This window comes from Myotis daubentonii, chromosome 1 (assembly GCF_963259705.1).
Source record: "Myotis daubentonii chromosome 1, mMyoDau2.1, whole genome shotgun sequence".
Classification (NCBI taxonomy): Eukaryota; Metazoa; Chordata; class Mammalia; order Chiroptera; family Vespertilionidae; genus Myotis; species Myotis daubentonii.
In genome coordinates, this window is record NC_081840.1 from 5,578,591 (window position 1) to 5,597,270 (window position 18,680).

The following is an 18,680-nucleotide window of genomic DNA, read 5'->3' on the forward strand; positions in this document are numbered from 1 at the left end:
TAGTATTCCATTTTGTGGATATACCACATTTTCTTTATCCATTTATCAGTTAACAGACACTAGGATTGTTTCTGTGTTTTTGGTTATTAGGAGTAACGCTGCCATGAACAGTCATGATATGTACTTTTTGTAGATGTTTGTTTTCATTTATCTCGGGTGAGTTCCTAGGAGTGGAATTGGTGAATCATAGGGTAAGTTTATGTTTAACATCTGGTGAAAAGGCTTTCCAAAGTGGCTGCCCCACTTTACAGTCCCACCAACACTGTGTCAGGGGTCTAGTTTCTCCACATCCTCACCAACACCTGCCATAGTCTGTCTTTTTCAGTAGAGCCCTCCTAATAGAGGTGTAGTGGTTTCTCAGGTGGTTTTAAGTTACATTTCCATAAAGACTGTCAGAGAGGTTAAGCATCTCTTCATGTATCTACCAGTCATTTCTGTATCTTCTTTGATGAACTCTCTACCCAAATATTTTGCCCATTTTTAATTGGGTTGCTTATCTTACTACTGAGTTGTAAGAACTCTTTCTATATTCTGTGAGTTCTTTATCAGCTATATGATATGTAAATGTTTTCTCTCAGTGTATAGCTTGTCTTCTCATTTTCTTAATGGGGTCTAAAAAAGCAGATGCTTTAATTTTGATGAAGTCCAGTTTATCCATTTTATTCTTTTATGGATCTTGCTTATGGTGTCATAGTCAAAAGTCACACAGGTTTTTTCCTATGCTTACTTTTAGAACAGTTATTGTTTTAGCCATTTGTGTAGGTCTATGATCCATTTTTTAGTTAATGCTTGTGTATGGTGAGAGGTCAGTCTAAGTTTATTTTTTCTGCATGAAGATATCCAGTTGTCCCAGCACCATTTGTTGAAAATACAATTCTATCCCTATTGGATTATCTTGACACTTGTGTCAAAAGTCCATTAACATGCCCTAGCCGATTTGGCTCAGTGGATAGAGTGTCAGCCCGCAGACTGAAGAGTCCTGGGTTCAGTTCTGGTCAAGGGCACATATTTGGGTTGCTGGCTTGATCCCATGTGGGAGGCAATTAATTGATGTGTCTCTCTCACATCAATGTTTCTCTCTCTGTGTCTCTCTCCCTCCCTTCCACTCTCTCTAAAAACAATGGAAAATGCTCTCAGGTGAGGATTAACAACAACAAAATCTATTAACAATAAATATAAAGGTTTATTTCAAGATTCTCAGTTCTATTCATTCATTTATATATCTATCCATATACCAATACCACACAATTTTCATTATTGTACTTTTGCAGTAATTTTTAAAATTGAATAGTGTAATTACTCCAATTCTGTTGTTCTTTTTCAAAATTGTTTTACTTATTTTAGGTCCTTATCATGTCTATGTAAATTTTAGAATCAACTTGTCAAGTTCTAATTTTAAAATCTACCAGGATTGTAATATGTTGAACTTATAGATCAGTGGTTCTCAACCTTCTGGCCCTTTAAATACAGTTCCTCATGTTGTGACCCAACCATAAAATTATTTTCGTTGCTACTTCATAACTGTAATGTTGCTACTGTTATGCATCGTAATGTAAATATCTGCTATGCAGGATGGTCTTAGGCGACCCCTGTGAAAGGGTCATTTGACCACTAAAGGGGTCGCGACCCACAGGTTGAGAACTGCTGTTATAGATCAATATGGGGAGAATTGCAATCTTTACAAGATTGAGTCTTATAATCCTTTAACTTAGAATGTCTCTCCATTTATTTAGATCTTCAATTTTTATCAGCAATGTTTTATAGTTCTCAGTGTGCAAGTCTTATACTTCCGTTGTTAAATTTGTTCCCAAGTTGCGTTTTATGCCATTGTGAATGAAGTTGTTTTTTCTTTTGTTTTCAGAATGTAGTTTGCTAGTACAGAGAAATAAATTTTTTTTGCACATGGATCTTATATCTGTGACCTTTCTAAACTCTTTTTTTAGTTTTAGTAGGTTTCTTTGTGTGTAAAATTCTTGGGATTTTCTTCATACGGAAGCATGTCATCTGCAAACAACGACAGTTTTACTCATCTTTTTTAACCTGGGTGCCTTTATTTTTTTCCTTATTGCATTTGCTAGAACCTCCAATGTGATGATGAACAGAAATGGCAAAATGGGTTTTAGCCTTGCTCCCAGTCTTAGGGTGAAACAGTCATTTATTTTTAAGTATCATGAGGAAGTTCCCTTCCATTCCTAATCTGGTTGGTTTTTATTATGAATGGGTATTAGAATTTGCCAAATGCTTTTTCTGTATCTATCAAGATGATCATGTAGTTTTTGTCATTTTATTAACATGGTGCATTACATTAATTTCAGATGTTAAGCCATCTTTGCATTCCTGGGATAAATTTCACGTGGTCATGGTGTCTAATCCTTTTTATATTTTGCTGGATTCTGTTTCCTGTTAAGGATTTTTGCATTCATGTTTATGAAGGATATTGGTCTGAAGTTTTCTGGTGATGGTTTTGTCTGGCTTAGTTATGAGACTGCTACTGGCCTATAGGGAAACTTGGAAAATGTTTCTTCTTTGTTCATTTTCTGAAAGAGTTTATCAAGGATTGGTGTTATTTCTTTATTAAATACTAGAGGCCTGGTGCACGGAATTCGTGCACTGGGGGGGTGTCCCTCAGCCCAGCCTGCATCCTCTCCAATCTGGGAGCCCTGGAGGAATGTCTGACTGCCCGTTTAGGCCCGATCTCTCTCACAATCCAGGACTGCTGGCTCCCAACCGCTCGCCTGCCAGCCTGATCGATGCCTAACTGTTCCCCTGCCAGCCCAATTGCCCCCAACTGCCTTACCCTGCCGGCCATCTTGTGGCAGCCATCTTGTGGCCACATGGGGCAGCCATCTTGTGTGTTGGAATGATGGTCAATTTGCATACTGGTCCTGGATAATTAGCATATCTGGTCGTGACTAATTAGCATCTCTGGGATAATTAGCATATCCCTCTCATTATATAGGATTAGATAGAATTCATGTGAATTCAGTGAGCTATCAGGGCTTTTCTTTGTAGGAAGGTTTTTAATTTCTAATTTAATTTCTCAGCTTCTTATAGATCTATTCAAATGTTTTGTTTCTTCTTAAGTCAGTTTTGGTGATTTTTACATCTGAGTTGTCTAATTTATTGGCATAAAGTTTTTCATAACATTTGTTTTTAATCCTTTTCATTTTTCTGAGTTTGGTAGTGAAGTCTCTTCTTTCGTTCTTGGATCTGGTAACTTGTGTTTTCTCTCCTTTTTTCTTGGTCAACATAGTGACAGATTTGTCAACTTTATCTTTTCAATAATCAGGCAGAGGGGGCAGTGTGCACAGAGATGAGGCGGGAAGGGCTGCCCAGGCCGGGGAGGAGGCGGTGTTCAGAGGCCTGAGACCCTGCAGCTCCGTGAAGAATGAGTGGCTACATCCTGGAGGGCCTTGTGGCCCCACTTACAAACTGAGCATCGGCGCCTCGGCTTCTGCGGGGGGAGGGGTGTTATGGGGAGAGGGACTGGCCAGGTGCGATTTCCAAAAGGTAGTCCTGGAAGTGGGAGAGGAGTCATTCACGCGCACGTTTTCTCTTTGAAATAACTCATTAATCTGGCTGTTTTCTAAACCTGTGATGGCACCTAGCATTACCCCTTATAATTGATCAAGTGTTTATTTTTAACAATTGAATTATAATCTGCCATATCTTTGTAGACGGGAATTTCTTAGCAATAGGCTCCCATGACAACTGTATCTACATCTACGGAGTCGGTGACAATGGGCGGAAGTACACGCGAGTCGGCAAATGCTCGGTAAGCCCGCGATTTCTCATGCCCGTGTCGGGGTCATTACTGTTGGTCGGGGGCTCATCAGACCAGGGAACCTCATAGGCTGTGTTTCTCTCCCAGGGTCATTCCAGCTTCATTACTCACCTGGACTGGTCTGTAAACTCACAGTTCCTCGTGTCCAATTCTGGAGACTACGAAATCCTGTACTGTGAGTAGCACCCAGGGTTCCGTTTCCTCGGAGCCCAAAGCTGGCCTCCTGCCAAACCCGCTTCCCGAACACCTCGGGCCTCAGCTCTGTCCTCTGGGAAACAGGAGGTGGGCTGGGCCCCTCACAAGTCCTTCCCAACGCTGAGCCGCCCGAGACCGGGCCGACCACGGTCCTGTCGAGGAGATAAGGGCCCGGGAAGGAGAAGGCCGGGCTCTGCACAGAGAAGCCAGAGGGGGCAGCTGTGGCAGAAGAGAGTAGGGTCAGAGCCGTCACAGTGAGAGGGACCCCGTGGGGACATCATCCCCCTGAGGCAGACCATGAAGGCTCTCCCGCCTGGGTGACAGCAGCCCCCTGGGACACCTCCTCCTCTCCCAACCCCTCTGGCCAGTGTCTGTGCCCAGGCAGGACCTGGGAGTGGTGAGGGTCATAATGGCTGGCACTTACTGAGCACATGGTGCATGCCGTGCTCTGCTTCTGCAAACACTTGCCAAGCACCTGCCGCATGCCCAGCTCTGGCTAAACACGGTGGGGGGCAGGGGGGAGGGGACGGGGGCGCACAGAACATGAGGGCCTGGGCTCCACCTGCTGGAAGGCACTGAAAAGTGTGCTGCTCTGACCTCCATCTCCTCCAGGAGCCACAGCACTTGCAGGCTCATCCCCTTTTGTAAACAAGGAAATCCGGGCCCAGACACGAGGCCATAGGCATCAAAGCCAGCAGGTGGCGGGGGGAGGGGTGATCACCCAGTTGTTAATGAGCCCGGACAGGCAGGGCAGCTGGAGGTGGAGGGAAGGAGATTCCTGGGCCAGGACCCTGCCCCCTCCAGCAGGGCAGGCAGCCAAGGGCAGCCCTCCCGCCCTCTCCAAGGTCCTGCCTTGTGCAGGGCAGAAACAGGGGAAGGTTTTCAGGGACAGGCCCTGGGTCTAGACCAGGGCTCCTCAAACTTTTTAAACAGGGGGCCAGTTCACTGTCCCTCAGACCGTTGGAGGGCCGGACTATAGTTTTAAAAGAAAACTATGAACAAATTCCTATGCACACGGCACATATCTTATTTTGAAGTTAAAAACAAAACAAAACGGGAATAAATACAATATTTGTATTTGCATGTGGCCCGCGGGCCGTAGTTTGAGGACCCCTGGTCTAGACTCTTCTCAGACTCAGTCTCGCACTTCACTAGTAAGAGCTCATTTGGGGAACAAACCAGTCACCTGGGAGGCCATAGGTACTTGGTCGACTGGTTTTCATAAGCTTGGGGCTAAAGGGATTGGTGTGTGTGTGTGTGTGTGTGTGTGTGTGTGTGTGTGTGTGTGTGTGTGTGTGTGCGCGCGCGCGCTTGTTATGTGGGGAGGGGGAGAGATAGGGAGCTCAAGTTGTCTTCAGGGCTCCAGGGGCACAGGAGCAGGTGGAGGCCTAGGAGCCGGAGGATGGTCAAAGAGAAGAGAAGCCAGACTGGGGGAAACACCCAGGGAGGGAGGTGGGAAGACTGCGCGGAAGAGGTGGGCCCCTCGCAGGCCCCGGGCTGGGCTCAGTGCCGGCCAGGAGTGCGATTCCCCTGGGCTGGGGGGTGGATCCGGTCCCTTCCCTGAGGGCCCTGCCTCACCCCAGAAAGAGAGGGGGCTTTTGCTCAGGCGTCACCACACCTGCGTTTGCTTTTTCCAGGGGTTCCCTCCGCGTGCAAGCAAGTCGTCAGTGTGGAAACTACAAGAGACATCGAATGGGCTACATACACCTGCACTTTGGGGTTCCATGTCTTTGGTAAGTTTCCGCAGCTTTCATGCGGTTCAGATGTAAGTGTGTCCACTTTCAGAATATTCCCCTAACGGCCAAGAAGCCTCGGGGTCGCCAGTTTCGTCAGCGTGCTGAGCCGCTCTGTGAGGCCGCAGGACCCAGTCCCTGCAGCTCTGGGAGGGCCAGGCGAGAGGAGCCAGGACATGGTGTCCACCCTTCCCTAGTGTGTGAAGGTTGTGCCTGAGTTCCTGAGTAGATGAGCAGACGGCACTCCGTCAATTCACTCGTCCTTTGTTAGTTATTACTCTACCTTCTTGGTCCTTAAACTCGAATTTTCACTTATAAATTCAGATTAGGAATATACTCATAAATGATCTAAATTAAATTGCCACAATACAGTATTTATAACCTCTTTCTGCAAGACTATAGGTCAGTCATTTGGTGAGAATTTCACAAATCTCCGTAGAGCTGGCATTTTACCATTTTCTGGTATTAAAAGCGTGGACCCCTGGGTTTACCACAGAACTTCCAGCTGAGAAACTGATGCACACACAGCTCTCTCAGAGCCGAAGTGACTGGGACCAAAGGGGTTTCCTGGACCAGTGGTCAGGAGACACCACCCCCAGACCACGCTTCCAGCCCACCAGAGCCAGAGCTGCTGCCTCCCCCGGCCCACGGCAGGCAGACATGACACCTGCCCAGTGTCAGCAAGCAGCAGCCACAAAGAGCTGACCTCAAGAAATGTCTGAAAGGCACACTCAGACTCAGGGTTAGAAAGTTCTTGGGAGAGACTTTCATATATAAAGAGTTGCCTGGAAAAAAGAAAAGTTAGGAAACTACATGCTTGACGACTAGTCAGCTTCCCATCAGAGCCTTGGGGACAAAAGAAAGGCATTGTGTCCAGAAGCAGGGTTTCCGGCGCACTTTGTTCTGTATTGTCAAGAAGCCCCCCCCACAAAAAAGGACAAAAAGAAGGGGCCCCCAAAAGGCAGGAGCCCAGCAAGCCTGTTGTTGCTCCGGCCCTGCCACAGAGCAGGGCTGAACCTTGAAGGGGTTCCTGGGAGGCCTGGAGTGAGCCGCTCACAGGAACAGGGAGGGGCCAGAACCAGACAGAGCGCTCTCTTGGCCCTGGTCTAAGCCCGGGACGTGGGCGATTTTACTTTGGTGAGAGTTTAAAGCAGCCCCCACGCAGTGGCCAGTGTTTCTGGTATTTCCCATGCTGTCTGTGGTCTTCGTTTTAGGAGTGTGGCCCGAAGGCTCGGACGGGACCGACATCAATGCCGTCTGTCGGGCCCACGAGAAGAAAGTCCTGTCGACGGGCGATGACTTCGGCAAAGTGCACCTCTTCTCTTACCCTTGTTCGCAGTTCAGGGTAAGGACCGGTCTCCACAAACCTCACCCCTCGTGGGATGCGCTTGGCACTTACATAGAAAGGCCCATGAGTGCATGCCACCGATCACAGGTGCAGACCTGGCCCTGTCACCGCTGCCCTTGCGCACTTCAGGGGCTCCCCCTGCCCTCAAGGAAGCCCTTAGACCTGGCTCCGCTACCTCTGTGGCTTCCTTGGTGGGTCCCACTCCTCTCCCCTCCACCACAGCCCCTCTGCTGCAGCCCTGCTGTGCTGAGCCAGCACCTCTGCCCAGCTCGCCCCTCCTGGCCCTTCCCTTTCCTGACCCTCCTTCAGCAGGACACCCCTCACCCTCCACTGCTGGCATCTCTGGGGTTGAATGTTTCCACCCAGGACAGTCCCTTGCCCCTGTCTGTCCCCCAGTGGTTGTGTCTGGGTCCCGCCTGAGCTGTGCAGAGCATGGCACAAAGGAGCACAGCCGAGTGAGGGGAGATGCAGGAATGCGGGAACGCGCAGAATTCCCACACCGTCGGCTCCAGATCATCAGATCATGCGCTTTGCGTTGAGCTCCCTCCCTGTCTTCTTCCCAGGCCCCCAGCCACGTGTACAGTGGGCACAGCAGTCATGTCACCAACGTTGACTTCCTCTGTGATGACAGCCACCTCATCTCCACGGGCGGCAAAGACACCAGCATCATGCAGTGGCGGGTCATTTAGTGCCGGCGGGGACCCGGGGGCAGCGCAGGCCCCGAGGCACAGACTCGGTTACTCGGTCACTGTGATTTCTGTTTTGTTTGAAAAGTTCTCACAAACCTCAGGAAAACCACTCCCTGTACCGGTTACCTTAGCATAGTGGATCAGTGAGCGCCACGTCGGATCAGCAGTTCAGGTTTCTCTGTTGTACAATATATAAAACACATGTAATGTAAAAAAAAAAAAAAGCCAAGGTTTACAGCACGGCGACATCAACAGGTTAACTGGTATATCCTTCCTACCTTTTCTATGAACTCTTCGAAACGGTCACAGAATGCCTTCCGATACTGTACGTAGGTTTGACTCGCTCACCATGGAGCCTGCGAGGCCGGTATTTATGGGAATGAGGTACTGAATCATGATCACTGTTGCTTAATTGGTCCTAAAGGGACACACGGATTGAGTAGAGGGAAGAACCGACTGCACAGCTGAGTCAGGAAATGCAGCTATGACTTTCTTTGGTTCCATTGTCTACGGTTCCATTCAGTTCTCCCTCTGGGAGGCGGGTGGGAAGGGGGTTGATTAACAGTTCAGCCGGGGATACAGGCATTTCAGAGTTGCAGCTAGACTGCCCGCCGAGCCCAATGCAGTCAGCCCTGACACCCCCATGAATGGCACCCCCTGTGGTCCCCGTCCACCTGCCCCATCAGTGGAGACATTTGGCCACCTTCCTCTGTATATTAATTGGCATGATATGGTATTGTACTTGTATAGGATTTTAGGGATTCAAAATAAATATGTAAGGCTAGGCTTTACTATTTTATGCTTATGGACATTGTATATTTGTATTTTAAGACCAAGTAGACCAAGTCAAAAAGATACCACAAACCTGCAGCAGGGAGTCTGGGAGGCTCCGCCAGGTACGCAAGGCAGCGTCTTTCCTGTCTGGTGTGCCTGGCCGGCTCGCTTGGCGATGAAATGAGATTGCGTTCTGATGAGTAAAACGTAGGTGGCTTCCATTTGTCAAGAAGGCCTTATCCATTTCGATTGTGAGGTAGACTGAAATGTATTGTTTACATTGAGGAATGTATCTCAGATTTTAAAATAGAAGAGTAATAAGGAGACTTTAAAAACAAATATTAAGGTTTTTACTTGTTCTAGGCAAGTAAATGTTGAGCTGTCTGGACTCAGCCCTGGCTGTCCTGCCAGCCGATTGGTCACGACACTGCGAAGCGTTGTGATGTCAGACAGCTCCCGGCTGCTGCGGACGGGGCGCCAGTGAACATGTGGTAAAGGTGAATCTGTTTGTATGTATCCTTATCAAATATATTCTGTAATGAAATAAAATCTGAAAAGTGGATTTCTTATTGACCTATAATCATGAAAGTATATAAATTAAAATATTTAAAATTAGCTATGATTCACACTATATTCTGTTTCATATATAGATATTTTACCTCACCTGGGGACTATGATTTGCATATGGTATATAAACATTCATCAGAGTCACAAAATAATCATTTTCAAATGAATAATTGAGGGAATAACCATGTCAGGGAAGGAAAGGGGAACCATTATCTATGTATAAAAAAGCCTAAGGAACTGACCAACCATTTGACCAGTAGCTATGATATGCAATGACCACCAGGGGGCAGACGCTCCAACTGGTAGAGGAGGGAGCCCGATTCCTCGCAGAATCGGCCATGGGTTAGGTTGCTGCTGCGGCACTGTCAGCCCCGAATCTGCTTCACCTGCACCCCAGACCCATTGGGGAATGTCAGAGGCCCAGTGCATGAATCCGTGCACCAGTGGGATCCCTCAGCCTGGCCTGCACCCTCTCGCAATCTGGGACCCCTCGGGGGATGTTGGAGAGACAGTTTTGGCCCGATCCCCACAAGCCAGGCCAAGGGACCCCACCAGTGCAGGAATCTGTGCACTGGGCCTCTAGTTTACTTATAAAATCTATTTTTATTTCTGTATACTTCCACCACTTTTTAAACTCAATAATAGAAAAGGGGTACTGTAAACCATTATTGCTGTCTTCCTACTTGCCTGCATTTAAATGAAATTCTTTAAACAGCCCAGGATTAGCCTTGTGGGTATTCATTATTCACTCCCTCCCTCATTAGCATAACAAGCAATGGCCCTGGCCACTGGGGCAGGAGCCAGGCAGCATCCCAGAGCTCTGGGCTGGGGGCACCTCAGGTTGCCCCATCCTCACATCAGTCATTGGGGGTCGTGGCATTAGGTGATATGAAAGCATTTTCAGATACGCAGTTTGCAGAGATGGAAAAGGAGAGGATTTTCCCTGTTCTGGCATGTTCCCTCCTTCGTGTCTCCTTCCCAGGCCGAGGCAACACCTGAACAGAGGCATCAGCTGGGAGCAGAGGCTGGGAGGACACAGGTGCTCAGGACAGCCATTGGTGGGGGGGATGTGGGGTCCAGGAGGCAGCCAAGCAGCTGTCACAGTCTCACCTCCCCCCAGGGCCCCCAGTTGCTCTGCCAACCCCACAGAAGGATGTTTATCTGAATACCTTGTAGAATGGTGGAGCTGCAGGGGAACTTGGGGAAGTGTTTCCCAAAGTGTGTTCCTTGGAACACCATTCCACAGGGTGTTAATAGACCTTGTGTTTGACAGTTAAACAGGTTTGAGCAGGGCTTTTTTTTGTGGGGCGGGGGGATGGATCTTCTCAGAATTTGTGAGCACACAGAGTTCCCAAAGCCTGACTACACAGCCTTTCCTTTCTGGGACCTCTCTGAAGGCACAGTCTCCAGAAACACACGTTGGGGAATCTTTTCTTTAACCCCCTCTTTCTATAGATGTAGAAACTAAAGCCCTCGGAGAACAAGGATTTGTCCTGGTGATCTCGGCAGGGGCAGCCCCTAGCCACCCTAGTTGGTTTCCTTTTATAAAATAAAGTTGACTTGACTTTTTAATGAAAAAGCTAACATACACCCATTTTGGCAGATTCAGAAGGAAGCCTGCTCGACCCCTACCACCCAGAAGTAGCACCACTTCTTCCAGGCACCGCTCCCTGCATAGTTCTCTACACGTACATTTTAGGTGTGTTTCCATAGTTGACATATTGCATATACAATGCTTTATATCGTTTTTTTCTTATCACTTTATAAGCAATTTTTTCATGTCATTATAACCTTGTTATAAATAACTCCTGTTAGCGGCAAAACAGGCGGCTGTGATTAATGTCATGGCTCCTCGTGCAGGCCTGTCATGGTGATGATAATGGCAAGAAAAATCATAAAGGCCACGCCTACTGGGGGCATTTGTCCGCAGCGTGCTCTCCCCAGGCTCTTCCCACCAGCGTTTAGGCAGCTCAACTCTTTCCCGTTAAAAAGACCCTCCCTGTCTGTCGCCTTAGCCCTCTGTGCTCTGCAGGTCTAAGGCCCAAATCCCTGTATTTGACTCGGTTTCCTTAGCTTCACCCCTGCTGTCCCCCTGGAGCCTCAGTCTCATGCCCCAAACCACTGCGCCCACCTCTCCCCCCACATCTGCGCTCTGTCCTCCCGAGTGCCCAGACCAGCACCGTGGGTATCCGTCGCGCCCTCTCTGACCCGCTGCCCACATCAATGGCTGCCAGTAACGGTGACTGGAATAGCAGCAGTGACCCCACGCGGCACCACTGAGTGCCTGACACACGGAGACTCCTCCGTCCTCCCAGCCAGCCCGGGAGACAGCTTCTGACCGTGACCCTGAACTTTGAGGGGCCACACAGCAAGGAAGTTGGATGGGAACCTATGGAGTCGGGTCCTGAGTTCTCACTAACCACCGCACCATTCTGCCTCCCCAACACTCACTGTTGCCTGCATCTATGTGGGCCCCCCCCCCACCCCCATCTGCGCTGCCTCCGCCCTGGCCGGCCGACATCACAGCTGGCGTGGCTGCACGGGCCTCGCTGGCAGTGAGCGAGCTTTCAAAATATGTCCCTCTCTTGGTTAAAGTCTGCAGTGGCTCTCAGGGAGCACTCCTTCACGTGGCACACAGGGCCTGTTCGGTGGGCTGTGTCCCTGCAACACCGGCTCTGTTCCCGCTGCCGAGCTGTCTGTCCTGACACTAAGTCTGCTCTCTGCCACCACGCAGTCTTTCCACGCACTCTGTCCTAGCACACTTCCTCCCGTATTTCCTTGCCAGCCGCCACAACATGCATAGCCCAGCTGAGAAGTCGCTTCCTCCAGGAAGCCTTCCTTGAGTACCTAACCTTGAGTTCTGTCCCTCTTTTGTGTCCCCGCTCATTGTGCTTCCCTGACCACATTGGATTGTAAGCCTTGTGTAGCCCTCATGCCCCTCAGCTCCCTGAGGCATGAATGCTCTGCCTCCCGCACTTTGCACAGGACCAGGTGTGGACAGGTGACCAGTAGGTGTTGAGTGGACAAGAATGAATGAATGAATGAATGAATGAATGAATAGGATTCCTAAACCTCTGCCCTCAACCCTCAGTATTTTTTCCTGCTTCACTGTTTCACTTTTGCCCACAGCACTGCCAAGAACTGCTTTGTCCAGTGGGCATTTTTTTTCCCAGACAGAATGGAAGGGCAGGAGAAGGTGGGGAGAGAGAGAGAAACACCAGTGTGAGACAGACACATCGATTGGTTGTCTCCCGCACACACCCAGCACCCCAAGGGGATCGAAGCTGCAAGCCTTCTGTCTGCTGACAAACCAACTGCCCAACCATCTAGGGCAGCGGTTCTCAACCTGTGGGTCGCGACCCCTTTGGGGGTCAAACGACCCTTTCACAGGGGTCGCCTAAGACCATCGGAAAACACATACATAATTACATATTGTTTTTGTGATTCATCACTATGCTTTAATTATGTTCAATTTGTAACAATGAAATTGGGGGTCACCACAACATGAGGAACTGTATTAAAGGGTCGCGGCATTAGGAAGGTTGAGAACCACTGATCTAGTGCAACTGTATAGCAGCTATACTATACTATAGCTCATTTATTTCATCTCTAAAGCAATGTGACTTACTTCTGCCGGGTCATTGTTATGATCAAATGAGTAAATGCACTTAGGGGTCATGCGTACATTTTACCAGTATCCGTCAGGGTCCTGGTCGGAACCAGATAGCACATTTAACCAGGGTAGTCTGAGGAGGGTTTAATAAAGGTCTACAGCTGTTTACAAAAGTGTGGGCAGAATTTAAGGGTAAAGGACAAGGGATATTGCAGTACTGTGGGGCTACTCCCCCACTAAAGGAGTTTGGGGGGAGCAGTTTACAGAACCCAGAAAGGGGGGCTGCGTGGTGCCACCCCGCAGGAGTTGTGGCTCTTAGGAGGATACAGCTAGCCAGTGGGCCTTTTTTAAAGTTAGGTTTACTTCCTCAGGGCAAGTGGACGGGCTGAATTGAGCACAAGATTATCTTTCTGCCCCCTGATCCATTTTGCAAAAATAAATTCCAAAATTATGGTAGCAATTTGGGAGCCTTTTTCTTTTTTTAGCAAATGAATCCTTTTTTCCCTTTGTAAGTGTCTTCCTGCCGGAAGCGGCTCGAAGCTATTTTTACCTAACGGCTGTAAACCTCATCACTCTCTGAGGAGAGTGGGGCGCCGTGCAGAAACGGTACCCGCCTCCCCAACCCGGCAGCCCTGCCCACTAGCCTAGTTCTAGGTCATTTGGGAAAAGCAAGTTTAAATTATGTTCCAAATTAAGCAGTGGTTTTGTCAAAGGAGAAAAACTTACACATTATTAACTTCAAAATTCTAACAGACCAGGAAGTCATCAAGGCAGAACCGATGAACTGTGGCGGGTGAATGTTATCAAAAGATGAGAGGGGAAAGCAGCTTGGGGGGCTGTGGCGGGGGGAGGGGGCTGGAGGTATCTGACTTTCAAACTTTGTTTTAGCAGCAAAAGCTTTCTTCAGATAAAATCGCACAGGAAAATCCACTGGGTGATATGAGCGAGAATGCCGCTGCTCTGGCTGAAGAGTGGGGGTGGAGGTAACCACGAATACTCTCATCCTATGTTCGTTTCTCCCACCCACGCCACTCCCCGCAACACCCCACCCCTCCCCGGCCACCTCCAGCTGCCCCAGTGGCACCAAAGTCTACCATGTAGAAACCCAGCAAGGGCCACTCACTGAGTGGTGGCAGAGCAGGGTCACCTGCTGGGCTCCTGGCCGTGTTTACCTGCGGTCTTTGCCGCGAGCCTGCTTGGTGGTGCAGTCACAGTGCATAACATTTCTCCAAGCTGGTCCCAGAGCTGGCTGGCTTCCCAAGGCTCACCATCCAGGGGTCCCCAGCTATCAATCTGGTTTCAGGCAGCGATTTTCAACCGGTGTGCCACGACAGACACACTGGTGTACCGCAAGAATTTTTTAAACATACAATAAACCTCTTTCCCCTAAGGTGGTCAAATAAAGAATGACAACAGCCAGTACAACAATCGCTGTCCAGTATGAATGAATCAAAAAATTATACTTATTTTTTTGTCAGATCGGCAAGGAAATATATTTTTTGGATTGCCACAGAATTTTAGTAATTGGTTTAGGTGTGGATGAGGTGAGAAAGGTTGAAAATCATTGGTTTTAAGGTTCACTGCAATGTCTATTACCAGCATTTCTACCTATTTGTGTTTTTTAAAAATTATCCATTTCACATGGCTCCTCAAATGTATTGAAATAAAACTGCCATGGTATCCTCATAATTATATGTAGGTGCCATGGCAAAGGGAAATCCAGGTAGAATTACATTCACAGCCAACCTCGTGGGCGTCGAGTGGCGTCTCACTGTAGCTTCGGTTTGCGCTGCCCTGGCAGCCAATGATGCAGAGCATCTTGTTATGTGCTTGTGGGTCAGTGGCGTATCTTCTCTGAAGAAGTAGCTATTCCGGTCCTTTGCCCACTTCTGAACTGGCTTACTTGTATTTGTATTATTGAGTTGTAAGAGTTCATTATATACTCTGGATTCCCTTTCCAGGTATATAATTTGCAAATATTTCCCCCCATTCTGTGGTTTGTCTTTTCGCTTTAATGGTATTATTTCCAGCAAATGTGTTTTACGTGGATGAAGTCCAATTTATCTGTTATTTCTTTAGTTGCTTGGGCTTTTGGTGTCATATCTGGGATGCCTTTACCTACCTCAAAGTTATGAAGATTTCCACATGCAGGGTGGGCCAAAGTAGGACAACAGCTGTGAGTCCACAAAACACAGAGTTTATTCTTGTATTATTATTTATTAACTAGAGGCCCGGTGCACAAAATTCGTGCACTCAGGGGGTCCCTCAGCCGGGCCTGCGCCCTCTCACAGTCCAGGAGCCCTCGGGGGATGTCCGACTGCCACGGAGGTGGGAGAGGCTCCCGCCACCACAGCTGCACTCGCCTGTGGGAGCACACTGTCCACCAGGGGGCAGCTCCTTCACTGAGCATCTGCCCTCTGGTGGTCAGTGCACGTCATAGCGACGGGTCGTTCCACATTTGGTCAATTTGCATATTAGCCTTTTATTATATAGGTTTATTGTATCATTTTCCATACAAACAACTGTAAACCTACTTTTGCCATACCTTGTATGTTTTCTTGTCAGGGCTTTATAGTTTTAGCTGTTATATTTGGGGCTATGATCCACTTGGGGGTAATATTTGTATATGATGTAAAGAGGGATCCAGCATCATTTTTTTTAATATGTGGCTACCTAGTTGTCCCAGCACCATTTGTTGAAAACTATTCTTTCCTCCACTGAATTAGCTTGGCACCCGTGTTACACCACAATTAACCATAAATGTAAGGGCTTATTTCTGGACTCCCAGTTCCATTCCATCAATCACACTGTCTTAATTACTATCATTTTTTTCAATAAATTTGGAAATCGGGAAATATGACTCCTCCAATTTTGTTTTTCTTTCTCAAGATTGTTTGGCTGGTCTGGATCCTTTGCATTTCCAAGTGAATTTTAGGATCAGCTTGCTAATTTTTGCAAACACAAAAAACAGGCAGCTAGGATTTTGACAGGGATTGTGTGGAGTCTGTAGATCAACTTGGGGACTCTTTTTATTTTAACCATATCAAACCCTTTAATTCATGAAAGGATGTCTCTCCATTTATTTAGGTTTCTAATTTCTTTCAATGACATTTTGTCATTTTCAATGTATAAGTCTTACACTTCTCTTGTTAAATTTATACCTAAGTATGTTATTCTTTTTTGAAGTTACTGTAAATAAAATTGTTTTAATTTTATTTTCAGAGGTTCAAAGCAAGTGATTAGAAATGCGATTAATTTTTGTACCTTAATTGTGAATCCTGCAACCTTACTGAACTTGTTTATTTAAATAGTTTTTTACTGGATTTCTTAGGATTGTCTATATACAAAGTCATGTCATCTGCAAATAAGAGTTTTACTTGCTTTCCATTCGTGATGTCTTCTTGCCGAATGGCCCTGACGAGCCTCCATTACAACATGGAGAAGCAGTGGTGAGATAGGTAACCTGTCTTGTTCCTGCTCTTAGGGGAAAACACCCAATCTTCTGGTGAGTTCTTTTATCTTAAAAACTCTATTTTGTCCTCAATTATGGCTTCTGCTTCTTCACCCCTTTTGGAACTGCTATTATTGAGAAGTTGGGCCCCTTGAATCTATCACTTCCGTTTCTCATTTTGTCAAAATGGTAATTTCCATTTCCTCCTATTTTACTCTGCTTTGTGAGGGATTTTTTTTTTTCATTTGATCTTCTAGGTCCCGGATCAAAACAATGGCCTGCAGGCCCAATCCAGCCTGCCTCTTATTTTTATAAACAACATTTATTGGAGAACAGTCATGTCCATTCATTTACATGTGGCCTATGGCAACCTTCAAACTGTAAGGCCCCGTGGAATAGTTATAAAAGAAACTGAATGGCCTGCAGAAAGCCAAAGACATGTACTCCCTGGCCCTTTGCAGAAAGTGTGCCAACCGAGTTTAGATCAGTGTGTTTTCTGTTTCTCACTGCCCCTAATTAAAGTTTATATTTTAAAAACATGTACTGTTTTTAAAACAGCCCTTCCAGCCCCACGTGAGAGTGAGTTCCATCGGCCCCCACAAAGGCCTGGCTGTCAGGGTGTCCAAGGCTGAGGCCAGTGTGAGACAGCCAACAGGGAGAAGTGACCAGGAAGTTCTTCCCCAGGGCTGACACCCCTCCCCCCTCCCTGCTTCCCCACTGCTCCTCCCCCCTCCCCCATACACACACACACACACACACACACACACACACACACACACACGCCATACAGGGACCTGATGACTGAGGCTGGGATACTAGAGAGGGGGGGGCTTTCTGAGGTTGGGGTGGGGGAGCATCCCTTCCCAGAGTCCTGGGCTCCTGGGAAAGGGCATAGGCTCCCACAGAGTCAGCAGCTTCCTCTCCTCTGGGCTCCCTGGCGGCCGGGAGGCTGGCCTGAGGCATGCACTTGGCTTAGTTTTCTTACTTAATGAAGTGGGAACACTCATGGAGTCTGGGACGGCAGGACCTGGCTGGCTCCAGACCCCTCCAGAAAGGCGGGCCTGCTCCAGCCTGGGACTCAGCCCTCCTCCTATTGCCAACAATGGCACTCAGAAGTTGTCATCTGCTGGCCGAGTGCCCAAGGTCCCCTCCACATCTGGCCGAGCTTCCCCTTGATTGGCCCAGGTCTTGGAGTTACCCCATCAGGAAACTGGGCTCCCCCCAGTTTGACACCAGCAGGCTCCTTTCCCAAGAGCCCCCACCCCTCCTGAGTCTTCAAAGTGGGTGAACCTTAAGGAGAGTTGTATTTTGAGCCAAAGAGCCCATGACAATGAGCAGCGCCAGCTGTGACCCATCCTCAAGCGTGGGGAAGGCAAAATGGGCTGGAAGCTGTTTATATCTCCTGCCCGATGGAACCAGGATACAGGCAGGAACTCTGCGCTTCTACAGGCCACGCCTGTGCACACAGGCTGGTCCCACCCCGCAGGCACCTCCTCGATGAGGATGGTGCCTCAGCAGGGTGTCTTCGGCTCTTCTTCGTAGGGGGGCAAAGAGGAATAAAACATGCTTGCTGCCCCATGAAGTTCCCAGGTGGCGGAGCCAGCCACTAAGACCGTCGTGGCAGGGAAAATGGGCTGAGCCCAAAGCCCCAAAGCCACGTGGAGAATGGTGCATGCGGGGGCTCAGGGTTCCAGGAGCAAGATCACTGGGCGGGATCTAAAAATGATTTGCCATGTAGACTAAGGCAGTGGCTTGCCTGGGTGGGAGAGGAGGCAAAAATGTGTAGGTGCTCAATAAACACTGAATGAATGAATGAATACAAATTGTGTTGTATTTCCAGAAAACAACTGTTGTGTCAAAGTCACTGACTTCGGTGAGCTATTTTTCAAATCCAAAAACTGGTGACCTCCACAAACAAATCCTTTAGGGGCCACATATTTCCCCAAAATGTTTTCTTTTTATCAGAAGAATGGAACACATGAATTCATGTGCTTTTTAAGGAAGAACGCCTTTATCCAGTAAATGGAAACGCGCTAAAAAGACATGTTTCAAAGGAAAGGGGGTGGGGACATGAGTGAGGTGCTGGAGAAGGGCAGGAAGGCTGCTCTGAGGGAGCTTGCTTTGTGCTGATTCTCAGCAGGGCCCGCAAGACAGAATCAGGTGTCCCCTCTCTCGATGAGAACGGAGGTTCAGAGAGCTCTGCAGCTGGGTCTGCGCGCTCTCCCCTCCTTGGGCTGGTTAGACGGGCGCATGCGCAGAAGTCGGTATTTTGTGGAAGAGCCACACTCAGGAGGCCAAAGAGCCGCATATAGCTCGCGAGCCGCAGTTTGCCGACCACTGTTCCAGGGGATTGGTAGGTAGCAGGAAAGGGTGATGGAGGGGGTGGGTACGTACCCCTCGCCTTTGGTGCTCGTGTTCAATAGCAACTATACCATCGATATTTCCCAGCAAACCTTTGTCCAGTTACCGGATAGTAACAACCTGTCAGACTTCAGGTCAGCAGAGAAAGTGCCTGACCGGAAGGTC

General features: G+C 48.2%; 1 protein-coding gene across 4 annotated transcripts in view; it reads left to right on the forward strand.

The window, feature by feature from the left end:
- The window catches only part of EML1 (EMAP like 1), a 155,452-nt gene extending 146,314 nt beyond the window's left edge, over positions 1 to 9,138 (forward strand). For all 4 annotated transcript variants that reach the window (XM_059686207.1, XM_059686202.1, XM_059686210.1 and 1 more), the window contains 5 exons: positions 3,678 to 3,775; positions 3,872 to 3,959; positions 5,617 to 5,712; positions 6,927 to 7,057; positions 7,624 to 9,138. In XM_059686207.1, the coding sequence (XP_059542190.1) occupies positions 3,678 to 3,775; positions 3,872 to 3,959; positions 5,617 to 5,712; positions 6,927 to 7,057; positions 7,624 to 7,749 (539 nt within the window). In that variant the 3' untranslated portion in view covers positions 7,750 to 9,138. The remainder of the gene's footprint in view (positions 1 to 3,677; positions 3,776 to 3,871; positions 3,960 to 5,616; positions 5,713 to 6,926; positions 7,058 to 7,623) is intronic.
- The last annotated feature ends 9,542 nt before the right edge of the window (positions 9,139 to 18,680 follow it).